This window comes from Pelodiscus sinensis, chromosome 31, assembly GCF_049634645.1.
Source record: "Pelodiscus sinensis isolate JC-2024 chromosome 31, ASM4963464v1, whole genome shotgun sequence".
NCBI lineage: Eukaryota > Metazoa > Chordata > Testudines > Trionychidae > Pelodiscus > Pelodiscus sinensis.
This window is the reverse complement of record NC_134741.1, coordinates 11,627,136-11,640,604: the sequence shown is the minus strand read 5'-3', so window position 1 is coordinate 11,640,604 and position 13,469 is coordinate 11,627,136. Positions and strand designations below refer to the sequence as shown.

General features: G+C 43.7%; 2 protein-coding genes across 2 annotated transcripts in view; both read left to right on the top strand.

Annotated features, from left to right (window-relative positions):
• The window catches only part of LOC102461324 (uncharacterized), a 150,336-nt gene that overhangs the window by 53,498 nt on the left and 83,369 nt on the right, over positions 1–13,469 (top strand). The window lies entirely within an intron of this gene.
• Positions 3,419–11,745, top strand: LOC142821502 (uncharacterized). Its single transcript, XM_075912632.1, is given in 3 exon segments — positions 3,419–4,617; positions 5,389–6,460; positions 6,462–11,745. Coding segments are annotated over 3 exon segments (1,377 nt in total). The 5' UTR covers positions 3,419–4,589; the 3' UTR covers positions 6,739–11,745.

Sequence of the window (13,469 nt, the reverse complement as noted above, 5' to 3'; positions counted from 1 at the left end):
TTCTGCTTGCCATTACATCAACCCGCAGAGTGAGCGAAATAGCTCGTCAATTGCTCAATTGTCATGTCGTCACCTCCTTACACGATTTTTACTAAGGAGTTGGTGACTTTGAGATCTCATCCAGCGTTTGTTCCAAAAGTTTGTTCGGATTTCCACATAAACGAGCCGGTTGTTCTATCCCAAGCCTCATGCTTCAAGGGAAGACACAGTGCTGCACACGCTGGATGTGAGGAGGGCATTAGCTTTTTATATCGAAAGAACCCGACACTTTAGAAAATGGACCATCTAATAGTGTCGTTAGCGGATAGAACCAAGGGACAACCCATCACATCCCAACGAATTGCAAGATTAATAGTGTTGTGTATTACAACCTGCTACTCCATACGTAACAAACCTCTTGTATGCTCTCCTAAGGCCCATTCTACAAGAGCAGTAGCCACGACTACAGCTTTTCTTAGAGGTGTTCCGTTCCGAGACATTTGTCAAGCAGCAGCATGGTCCTCTCATTCTACCTTTATGAAGCATTATGCTGTAGTAAACCAATTTGCTGCTGATTCCTCTGTGGCTACGGCAGTTCTTTCGCATATTCAAAAACATTAATTCCAGAGCGCTCAAGTGTTCGAGTACTGCTCCGAAGTCACCTGGAGTGGAGCACCCACGGGGCCACTCAAAGAAGAAGAAGAAGTTACTCACCCTGTGAGGTAACGATTGTTCTTCGAGATGTGCCCCATGGGTGCTCCACGACCCGCCCTTCCTCCCCACTCCAGAATTTTTCACTCTTTTCTTTTCAGGGAGCGGCTGAGAGGAATTGAGCAAGCCGGACCACGCGCAACACTTCAAAGGCGTGAACACCACCTCTGGCAGCCACGCATGCGCAGTCCGGCGGACCATGGCTCTGATAGCTCTCCAATTCGTGGCGCTGGGACAGGACCCGACACCTGGAGTGGAGCACCCACGGGGCACATCTCGAAGAACAATCGTTACCTCACAGGGTGAGTAACTTCTTCTTGTGGCTTTTTTTGGAGCCTTAATAAGATGTTAAGTAGCATGCTTGTTTGCATTTCTTTTAAAATGAAAGAGAGAAGAGGGGTGGGAAACAAGGAGCAGAGGGAATGAAACTATCAAAGGGAAAAACAAGTAGGCAGAGCTGGTGCCTATAAGCACCTGAAGGTTGGATAGTTAAAAGGAAGTAGATAAGGATCAAAGGCAACGAACACAAGTGTCTTGTCAGTTTTTCAACTTAAAATTAAAATTATTAAAAATAAAACAAAAAACTAATTTATCCTAAGCCTAAAAAACAGAACTTTACAAATCATGATTTACAAATCGTGTTTGTTTAAATTTTAAAACCCTTATATATTTACACAACATTTGTGTGTGTGTGTGTGTGTGTGTGTATGCATAAACACGCACACATGCGTGCACACACCATATTCACACACAAATTACTTCAGAGGGGTTTGTTAGCCTGTAACGGGAAAAACTTAAAAAAAAACAGTCTAGTGGCACCCATGAAAGCTCATGATACCATCCACATGTTTTGTTAGTCTTTAATCTGCCGCTAGACTATTCGTTGTTTTTTAAGTTTTTTTCACATGCCTGATTATTTACAGACATTTCTTTGAAAAGGGCCCATTTTTCCATCAGAATGGCTGCAAAGAAACCTAGAATTCTTTTCCTATAACAATTTCCCTCAACATTTAAACAACATTTAGTTGTTCACACAGCTCACACAGACACTCTGCAGAGTTAGCATCTCTCTCACTCACTCTTTTTCCTTTAATTACTTGCTTTATCTCCCAAAATAACACTCCCAAATAGCTTACACTTGGTGGCTCAAACCAAGTTACCGCCATTCACAGGGATGTGAATTCCCTATATACTTTTTTCCTTACTCCTCTGACTATACCATCCCCCTGCCTGTTTTTACAGTTCATCTGTTGCATGCCAGCTTGTCTGGGCCTGATCCTTTTTTCTCTTACATGGGCACAGGCTTTGTTTCACTAATGATTTAGCAAGCCCTCACATTTCCTGGTCCTTTTCTTACAAATTTTCAAATGCCCTATGTTTGAGTACTTATTTTTGAAGAGGAAAATGAATTGTTCTTTAAGGCATTTGCTTGACCCTTCAGGGCTAGGTTCTTAAACTTAAGGCAGTTAAAAATTGTCCATACAGTTCTTAGCCAAGCTGACTGCCAGCACACTTTGATGGTTAACTGCTCTTCAGCAATTTGCTGAAGAGTTTCTACTTTAATTAAAAGTTTAGTAACTTCCTCCCAGACAGACCCTCACACAGAGCCTGGATCAGAAAAGCTGCCGCCTTCTTCTCTTGGGAAGTTTTGAACATGAGAGGATTCTACCTGTCCCTGAATGGCCCGCCAATCCTGATATTCCCCAGATGGACACTCATAAGGTCCCCACTATTTACCCATCAATTTGATAATAAAACACCTTTCAGTTGTTGCAGTAAATTGCCTGTCAGATTTACCCATATGATCCATTGAAACATGTTAATGAGGCATAAATCTCCCTTGAAATCCTGTTCATGATTCCAGATGTTAGAAAAGAAAAAGGAGACTCAGTAGTGGACGGAGTAAATAGACCTCTTTAGTGCAGGTGCTCATTCCCATCATACTCCCAACCCCCCATTCTGAGTGAACAAGTATTTGGCATGAGTTACATTCCTTTATCTATTTTAGTATGTTAATTCACATGTCTATCACTACTCTCCCTAAATCCTTATTCAGTAATGTTAACTCCCATATAATGAATATTAAAAGGCAGGGAATAAATATTATTATATCTGCCCTTGTTTACTGGATTTTCTGTTAGATGAGCATGTTTCTACATTATGGACTTCCCAAACCAGCAGGTTACAGAGATTGCAAAGGATATGACCCTGAAAGTAGTTTTATAACGCATGTGAAAATAAGCAAAAGACAAAACAAAGAAGACACTGTTCAGTGCAAATATCTTTTAGGGTGCAAGAATGAACGGAAAGAGCATCTTTATACATCAGAAATCATAATTCCCCCTCTGGCCAGACCTTTATCTATCTTTCCAGTGTGCAAGGATGAAGGGGGAAAAAACATATTCAAAGGAGAATGTCTGCTCTTGCTAGACCCCTTTCACTGTTGTATTGCCTTCCCAGAACCTATTAATTCTTACATATCCCAACAGTATTCATCACCATGCTCCATTTTGAGGAATAGGGGAGTCAGACACCTAACGGATATGTTAATTCATCCTCATCTCCCCAGCTTTCAGGGCCCAGAAGCAGGAGACTGTTCTATTCATTATTTCTCCTTCACACATCGTTCACCTGCCTTCTTGGGACTAGTTACATCCATAGGAAAGTCTCTAGATTTCACAGGCTTGGAAATAGGCAGGAGTTAATCATAGATCTGTGTGCGTGTCAGCAAGTCCTCCAGAGCCCACAGATAATTAAAACTCCTAGTGAGGGCATGTCAGCACTCTGTCACCAAGGGGGGGAGGGAGTCAATGGACCCTGCACCTCCACCCGCAACCAGATGTGACTCTCAGGTGGCAGGTAGAACAGAAAGTTCATTAGTTTATAGGGATACAGACTGGGGATGTAAGTGAGTAGTCAGCTACCTGATAAGCCTAGGTCCACATTTCAGAGGCAGTGGAGGGCAGATAGAGCAGGAGCCAGTGCTATCAGAGGCTGCAGTGCAGGTGGGGGTGGGGGCAGAGGAAGCTGTTGCAAAGCAGCCGCTGCCCGCAGTGGACCCATCCATGGAGGGTCCCAGCCCAGCTCTTACTGTATTTAAACTGCAGAGCCGCAGCGGGGGTAGCTTTAAGACCGGCACAACCCAGGACTGAGCACTTCTTCCCTTATTGACTGATCGTATAGTCGATGAAAATTCTGTTGACTACATGATTAGTTAAATACCCGCTTAACATCCTTAGAACTGACTTGTTAGCCCAGGAACCAGGAGCAGTCAGTACAATTCATTTTGGGGAGAAGGGACTCCAGAGCCAAAGGCCACGATCCCCTCCATCTCTGCCCCTAAACAAGTAAGACTCACTTCTGTTCTCCTCAGTTTGTCCGTTGGTGCAGCCAGACCCATCTTTAGTCCAACTTCCTGGGCAAAAGGTGTCACCAGGTCACACGCCTGTCAGGCTCAAATTACCATGAATCTGGGCCATTGTGAATGTGCTGGCCTGGGCATCTCCTACAGTGAGTCACCCCCATGTTCTCATCTCCATCTAGGTAGTGGTACAATGCCCAGGGAAACTGACACACACACACACACACGGTTACTACAGGCTGTAGAAATCGCATGCAATGTAATAGAGTGAATACAACCCCGACTTTGTCACATCCCTCACCCCATTCTGCCCCAGAACTTTGCTGCTCTCAGATGTCTGAGTTACCACAGTCCCATGTAGGATCAGATTGTGCTCAGGGAATGTTCCACATGACACATACTCTGCCAGGACTCCATGTGCCTTCACTTTGCCTGATTTCACCCCCGTGCAGGATTCTCCATTCCTAAACCTGACCTGATCACCCCACTGGACCAAGGGGAAGAGCTGTGGGTCCCAGATCTCCAGCCCCCCAAAGAAATGGAGAACCTGAGAGGCAACCACACAGGTGAGGATTCAAGGAAACTGACACAGAAACCTTCTGGTCAGTGCAGGAAAAAGCTGGGACTCCCAAAATGAGCAGTGAGTGAGAGCTCTCACTTCTCCCCATGTCTCCCAGGAAGGGCTGTAGGTATCAACCTTGCACATACCTGCCACAACTCCCTATCCTGTTGGCTGTCAGGAGTTTCCTCCATACATTCCCTTCCTTGGGAGTGTTTAGGTGGGGTCTGGAGGCAGAATCTAATGTCTCAGGCTATGTCGACAAAGTTTTTTCAGTAAAACGGCTGTTTTTCAAAAAAAAACTTCACTTACGTCCACACTGCAATCATGTTCTTTCCAAAAAAATTTGAAAGAACAGAGGGGTTTTCCCAATATTGGTAAACTTCTTTCTATGAGGAAGAAGTCTTTTTCCGAAAGAGCTGTTTTAGAAAACGGTATGTGTGGATGAGGAAGAAGTGTTTCTTTTGAAAGAAGAATAGGAAAAAGCATAGGTGTCTTGGTGGCCACTTCATCCATAGTAATTACAGCTTTTAAATGCAAGATAGCCTCCGTTCAGTGTGGAAGATATCTTTCAAAAAAGCAGATTGCTTTTTCAATGTGCTTTGGCAGTGTGGACGCTATCTTTCAGAAGTTTTTTCAGAAGATCCCTTCCAGAACAGCTTCATCTGAAAGAAGCCTGCAGTCTAGATGTAGCCTTAGTCTGTTTTTGCCATTCCCCTGTGGGTCCGTTCTTCTCAGCACAGACAATGACTCTTGCCTGGATTCTGTCTCCCAGCAGGTGATAGGACAGTGAGGGAGAACAATGAGGAGAATCAACAGCAGGAAAGTCCTGGACTGGTAGAATCTCAGGAAACATTTGTGGAAGGATCTGAAGGGGATTTTCCCCAGTGTATAAATCAGGGGAAAGCCTGGGGAAATCGACACAGGGCAGAGAGGCACCTGAAGAACAATCCAAGCAGGACAGTGAAGGAATCCATTGAATGTGGGGGAAGATCCAAGGAAACAGCAGCCCAGCAGACAAATTGCAAGGTAAAAAAACCCTGTGAATGCTCAGACTGTGGGAAAAGATTCAGTGAGTGTAGGAAAATCTTCACTTTGAGATCACACCTTAGTAGACATCAGCATACCCACACTGGAGAGAGGCCATATAGATGCTTGGAATGTGGGAGAAGCTTCATTAAGAGGTCACATCTCAGTGTACATCAGAGAATTCACACTGGAGAGACACCATATAAATGCCATGAGTGTGAGAAAAGTTTCATTGAGCGATCAGCCCTCATTAGATATGTCAGAACCCACACAGGAGAGAGACCTTATAGGTGCCTTGAGTGTGGGAAAAGCTTCATTCAGAGTTCACACCTTATTCTCCACCAGAGAATGCATACAGGAGAGAGACCATATAAATGCCATGAATGTGAGAGAGATTTCACTGAGCGATCAGCCCTTATTGTCCATGAGAGAATCCACACAGGAGAAAGACCGTATAAATGCCATGAATGTGGCAAAGTTTTCACTGAACAATCAGCCCTTGCTGTCCATGAGCGAATCCACATGGGTGAGAGACCATATAAATGCCACGAGTATGGGAAAGGATTCACTGCACGCCCAGCCCTTGTTGTCCATGAGAGAATTCATACGGGAGAAAGACCATATAAATGCCATGAATGTGGGAAAGATTTCACTATACGATCAGCCCTTACTGTCCATGAGAGAACTCACACAGGAGAGAGACCATATGAATGCCGTGAATGTGGGAAAGGTTTCACTATGCAATCAGCCCTCATTAGACATGAGAGAACCCACACAGGAGAGAGACCATATAAGTACTTCGACCGTGGGAAAAGTTTGTCAGACTGCATACCTTATTAGTCATCAGAGAGTGCATACAGGAGAGAGACCTTGTAAATGCCATGAGTGTGGGAACGATTTCATTCGTCAATCAGCTCTTGCTGTCCATGAGAGGATCCACACAGGAGAGAGACCATATAAATGCCTTGACTGTGGGAAAAGCTTTGGGCACACCTCTCGCCTTACTAGACATCAGAGAATCCACACAAGTCCTGCTTTAGAAAATCCCCCAGGGAAGAAACCTCTCAGATTTCAGGAGCTGGTGTGTAAAACACTTTAATTAGAGCTTCGGCACCAGAGACTGCTCTACACCAAAGGGAAATTCTTTCTGTGTGCTACCTAATTCCCACAAACAGATGAGTGGCATTTGGCTCCCAGGGATCCAGCTGTCCAGCACTGGGGTGAGGAGATGCATCACCCAACAATCAACTGGTCAGTAACCCTCTGGCTCTGGCTTGTTTGAGCAAACCCTAGGTGTGGGAGGAACACCAATCAGCCCTCCTGCAAACTGCAGCCCTGTCTGATGGGCCACAGGGGGCAGAAGGAAGAGACACAATCTCCTCCAGATGCTCCCTGGGCCTGCCTCAAGTTCTCCCTCTCCTTTTCTGTTCTAGCTAGGATCCCTCAGCGATAGGCATTATTAGAAGGACACTTAGGCCAGGCCCCACTTTCCATCTGGATCCCTGTCCCCACCCCCCATCTTTCATCTCCCCTTGGCAGGCCTCCCATACTGCCCTAGAACTGTTCCCTGGAAGGGGCCTGTGCAGAAATGCTGCAAAATCCTCCCCTCCCCAAATCCCACAGGGATACTGGAATTCCTCCGCTCCCCCTCTCCCCCCTCCCCCGTTAAGCAGAGTCATTGCTAGTGATTAGCTCATTCCCAGACACTCCTATGACCCCAGGCCATGCTGAAAAGCATTTAGTTTTTGTCCATTTCCTGCCTGATGGGCCAGAACTCACTAGGTCAGGGATCAGCAACCTTTCCAAAGTTGTTTTCCAAGATTTAACCCATCTTCCCTGGGCCATGCTGTTGTCCCAGGAAATGGGAGGTACTTTCTCTACCACATGCCCTGCTTGGTGTCCTGCCCTGGGCTCCACACTGGCTTTTCCTGGGGGGAGTGGAGGAGCACCACGCACGCACTTCCCTGCAAGCTGGATCAAGAGTGCAGCCTCAGGACTTTCCAGGCCAGCCTGAGTTGCCAGATTTGGTCCTTCAATGCATACATACATGCACCTCTCATTCTTGCCCCCTCTCCACTTGCTGCAATTGGCTCCTATCCTGGGGGCTGTGATGGAGCCAGGAATGTGCTGTGAAGTCAACACCCCAAGTGGAGAAAGAGAAGGGGCCAAACTGCCTTAAGGGTCAGTTCAGCTTCCTTACATCATTTCCGATTCTGCAAGCAGATATAATGCACATTTAACGCCGTGCATTTTGCAGTGGCAGCACACAAACATCCCTAGTCTCTTTCTTCACAGCCATCCCCAAGCTCAGTGTCGATGGGGCATGTGCAACAAATGGGCTCCTCCTCGCTCCACTCCTGCAGGAAACCAACTCTGGCTCCAATTTTGTGGGGGGAGTAATGCTGGATTGCAAACACAGGCTCCCTTTTGTAGGTGTGGAGGGTGTGGGGGCCCATTTATTGTTTGGCACTGAAAATCATCTTGCGTGCCACTTATAGCATGTGTGCTGGATGTTGCCAACCCTTGCACTAGATGCTAAAACACTGAACATAAGAACGGCCGTACTAGGTCAGACCAAAGATCCATCTAGCCCAGTATCCTGTCTGCCGACAGTGGCCAGCACCAGGTGCCCCAGAGAGGGTGGACCGAAGACAATGATCAAGTGATTTGTCTCCTGCCATCCCTCTCCAGCCTCTGACAAACAGGCCAGGGACACCAATTCTATCCCCTGGCTAATAGCCTTTTATGGACCTAACCTCCAGGAAATTATCTAGCTTCTCTTTAAACTCTGTTATAGTCCTAGCCTTCACAGCCTCCTCTGGCAAGGAGTTCCAAAGGTTGACTACACGCTGTGTGAAGAAGAACTTTCTTATATTAGTTTTAAACCTGCTACCCGTTAATTTCATTTGGTGTCCTCTAGTTCTTCTATTATGGGAACTAATAAATAACTTTTCTTTTTCTGCCCTCTCCACACCACTCATGATTTTATATACCTCTATCATATCCCCCCATCTCCTCTTTTTCTAAACTGAAAAGTCCCAGTCGCTTTAACCTCTCATATGGGACCCGTTCCAAATCCTTAATCATTTTAGTTGCCCTTTTCTGAACCCTTTCCAAGGCCAAAATATCTTTTTTGAGGTGAGGAGACCACATCTGTACACAGTATTCAAGATGTGGGTCTACCATAGTTTTATACAGTAAGATATTCTGTCTTATTTTCTATCCCTTGCTTAATAATTCCTAGCATCCTATTTGCCTTTTTGACCGCCGCTGCACACTGTGTGGAAGTTTTCAGAGAACTGTCCATGATAACTCCAAGATCTCTTTCCTGAGTTATCATAGCCAGATTAGCCCCCATCATACTGTACGTATAGTTGGGGTTATTTTTCCCGATGTGCATTACTTTACACTTATCCACATTACATTTCATTTGCCATTTTGTTGCCCAATCACTCAGTTTGGTGAGATCTTTTTGGAGTCCCTCACAGTCTGCTTTTCTCTTAACTATCCTAAACTGTTCGGTATGATCCGCAAACTTTACCATCTCATTGCTTACCCCTTTCTCCAGATCATTTATGAATAAGTTGAAAAGGATTGGTCCCAGGACTGACCCTTGGGGGACACCACTAGTTACCCCTCTCCATTCTGAAAATTTACCATTTATTCCTACCCTTTTGTTTCCTGTCTTTTAACCAGTTCTCAATCCAAGAAAGGACCTTCCCTCTTATCCCGTGGCCATGTAATTTACACAAGAGCCTTTGGTGAGGGACCTTGTCAAAGGCTTTCTGAAAATCTAAGTATACTATATCTACTGGATCCCCCTTGTCTGCATGTTTGTTAACCCCTTCAAAGAACTTTAATAGATTAGTAAGACATGATTTCCCTTTACAGAAACCATGTTGACTTTTGTCCAACAAATTATGTTCTTCTATATGCCTCACAATTTTATTCTTTACTATTGTTTCAGCTAATTTGCCCGGTACTGAAGTTAGACTTACCAGTCTGTAATTGCCAGGATCGCCTCTAGAGCCCTTTTCTAAATATTGGTGTCACATTGGCTACCTTCCAGTCATTAGGTACGGAAGCCGATTTAAAGGATAGGTTACAAACCACAGATAATAGTTCAGCAATTTCCCATTTGAGTTCTTTTAGAACCCTTGGATGAATGCCATCTGGTCCCGGAGATTTGTTAACATTAAGTTTTTCTATTTGTTCCAAAACCTCCTCTAATGACACTGGGGACAGTGAAACGTGGTGTTTTCTCTCCATTGCCATTGGAAGGGGACAGGTGAGTCTGAGGCTTCCCTCCTTCCCCCATCCTTCACCCTAGACACAGGAACCTCTGTCTCAGCCATGTAGAGTTTTATTTTCTTCCTGTTCTACTGCTGCACATTCCCAAGGGTCACTGACCACAGCAGCCTGGGTTCTCCATGTTTAAGAATCCCAGAGTGATTTCTGTGTCATAAGTCAGGCTCCTGGGGGCTGCAGGAGAGTGTCACGGGCATGGGTAGGGAAACACCAATGAATCTCCCAGCACAGTGTGACTGGTCCTATCTCTCAGCCCTGGTTCCATTTCTGCGTGCAGTTTTTTCTGGGCTACTCTAACTCATTTGTTCATGGGAACTTGAGGGCTTTTTTTTTTTGTTTTAGTATGATGACATATAGAACTTTTGTAACTAATACAGTCAAGTAATGAAAAATAAAGCAGGTTTAGCCACTTGATAAAAAAATGGGTAAATTTTATTTATTTTCATGATTCTGAGGCTTAAAAGATTCCCTGATGTTTCACTCTATGGGTGTGAAAGTGATTAACTGCCCACCCTGTATTGTGGGTTTTCTCTCCTTGTGAAGACCATTGGGTATGCTGACCATCCATCCTGGAAAATCTGCGAAAGTCACAGTTTACCTGCTTACAGCCCCATGGGTTGGTTTTTGTTCAGTTCCCTGTTGTACCTCGGTGTTTTCGTACCTCGGTACCTTCGGTGGTCTGGACTGTCAGTGTCAATGTCATCTGGTCAGGGTCGTCCTGGCGTGCTCCTGACAGGACCTCTACTCCGTCTGTGATAAACTTTTGGCTGCTTGCGTAACAATCAGTACTCCCTTTATCTAGAGAGTTAGACCCCGTGCACTTGGGTCAACACGGGAGATCTCCGAGAGGCCCCGGAAACGGCAGATGTAGGCAAGGTTTGAAATCAATCGAGCAGGTTTGTTGTCAAATGCGAAGCTCTACCAGTTGGTAACAGAGATCAGTACAATATTATACCACTGGGCACTATGGCCCACGTTGACAAGGTACCAACATCAGGCAGGCCTATTGCCATATAACAAATATTAACAGCAGTTAGTCAAAGTTAAGCTAGTGTGCGTTCAGGCGCCTACTGCGCCTTCCCCCCCCCCCCCCCCCCGTCAAGGTCGGCCGGAAAGCACCTTTTGTGGTGTCCTTTTATAGACAGATACAAACAACTTACATCATTTCTTTATGTACGGGCTACCACCCTCTGTTGCTTAGATACCACTCATCACCTACGGAAGGGGGGCTTACTTACTGTCCTTCATGCTGTCAATGCCGACCTGGTCCTGAACCTAGGTCAGTATGTGCATTCGTGTTTAGGGAGTTTTTGTACCAGGACATTCCTTAAGATGTTCTGTTACTCCCTTTCGGCTTACAGTCCTAACTTACACAATTACACAGTTATGAGTATTGAGTTACTGAACCAAAGTCTTGCTCACTAGATTGCAGGCCTGTTGCTGTTTTCATGTTACAGGCTTTAGGCCAGCTGACTCCATGTTACTGACCCTCAACTTACTACATTCCCCCACTTTTTGTCCTTTTATGGGGAGGATATTTACCCATTGTCCCGGAAAAGCATAATACATGAACTGAAGGTGACGCAGTGGGCGAAACACTGTTATGCAGACACCTTTGTTGTACCGTTCACAAACTAATTCCCCATCTATCCCTTAGGGTACGTCTAGACTACATGCCTCTGTCGCAGAGGCATGTAGATTAGGCTACCAGACATAGTAAAATGAAGCGGCGATTTAAATAATCCCCTCAGTATGCCTCAATAGTGGTACAGCAAACAACAATTGGTTTTACATAATAGCTAGGTTTAAATTAACTAACAATAATTTTTAGCTGATTGCCAACTTAATTGTCCATATATGGGACATTGACGTGAACAGTCTTTTGTTTATAAAGTACTTCATTTTTCTTTTCTTTATGCTTAGGCATTTCTTCACTGTGTGCTGGTAGTGTTTTTGTGCTGTGATATCATATGGGTTTTTTTTATCTGTAAGATAAAACCTTAAAAATCTTCAGTTAGTTGACATAATAAAAGTTTTTGCTTTATATCTGTCTTGTTTTTAGTAACCCAAATTTAATAAACAGGTTAGTTAAGTTTGTTTATAATAGGGACCAAGTCTTTTATAATACAACTAAACTTTTGCAATTGTTGTATAGGATCTATTTTCACTTGAGGTTTATTACCAATTTTGTCTTCCAAACGTAATGCTTAATTGCTAAAATAGATATTCTCAGTGTTCCATGAGATGGTGTATTGCTTGTCCCTCAAAGTGTTTAGCAATTTTACCAAGTTTTTAGAGTTAATTTCCTTGTGATACCAATTCCACTTTTGTTAACTGTTTAAAGGCACAAAAGTTAACAACCACTATTTCCTGTTAACATGCTATAAAAGAAAACAGAATTTATATCAAAATGAAGTTTTAAAACACATGCATGTAGATGCTTTGAAAATATTAAACATTCATAATGGTTTGTTGTGTTACGAGTTCAAGGTGGAAACCTGTTGAAAAAGTTTGGTTAGCTTTATGCGTTATTGCTATACCATTCTTATAACTGCATTTAAAAGTAAAAACAAGGTTATAAAATCCATACCAAAATTGACATTTTGTTAATGTTATCTGAACCTTAATATTGGACCTTTAATGTTAAGAGTCTGGTTTCCTTTACATTTCCTTTGAATTAAAAAAAAATAAATAAAAAAATTTGATTAATAAAAGAAAAAAATTGTTTGCAATTGCATTTTTTGTTGAGGCATGAAATATATGTACATATATTGTACCTGAAATCTTTCTGAACTTTGAAAAAAATAGTATTCATAAAATGATTATAAAATAGTGTGGTATCACATTTAAAAAAAAGTATAAAAATTGACTTTTGTTGCAACACAATAAAAATAATAATAATAAAAAAGTCAGGTGACATACAACATACAACAAAAACAACATACATGACACATAGGACAACTTACAATTTAAAACAAATAGCACCAACATTACATTTATAACTATACAAAATTTTTAAAAAATGGAGTCAGCAGGCCTAAGGCCTGTAACATGGAAACAGCTACAGGCCCGCAATCTAGGGAGCAAGACTTTGGTTCAGTAACTCAGGGTATGTCTACACTACAGCACTAATTCGAACTAACTTAATTCGCCCCCAGTCCTCCCCATCGGGGGCTAATGCCCCATTCCTCCCTCACCTCCTTCCACTTACCCCTCCCTAGCCTCCCTTCCTGACGTACAAAATAAAGGACACGTGTGTTCAAAAATAGAAACTCTCTTTATTGAACAAAACTCGGGGAGACTGCGAAAAGGAGGTGCGAGAGGGGAAGAGAGAGGGTGGGAGAGGGGAGGGCAACTAAAATGATCAGGGGTTGGGAACAGGTCCCATATGAAGAGAGGCTAAAGAGACTGGGACTTTTCAGCTTAGAAAAGAGAAGACTGAGTGGGGATATGATAGAGGTCTATAAAAGCATGAGTGGGGTGGAGAGGGTGCATAAAGAAAAGTTCTTCATTAGTTACCAT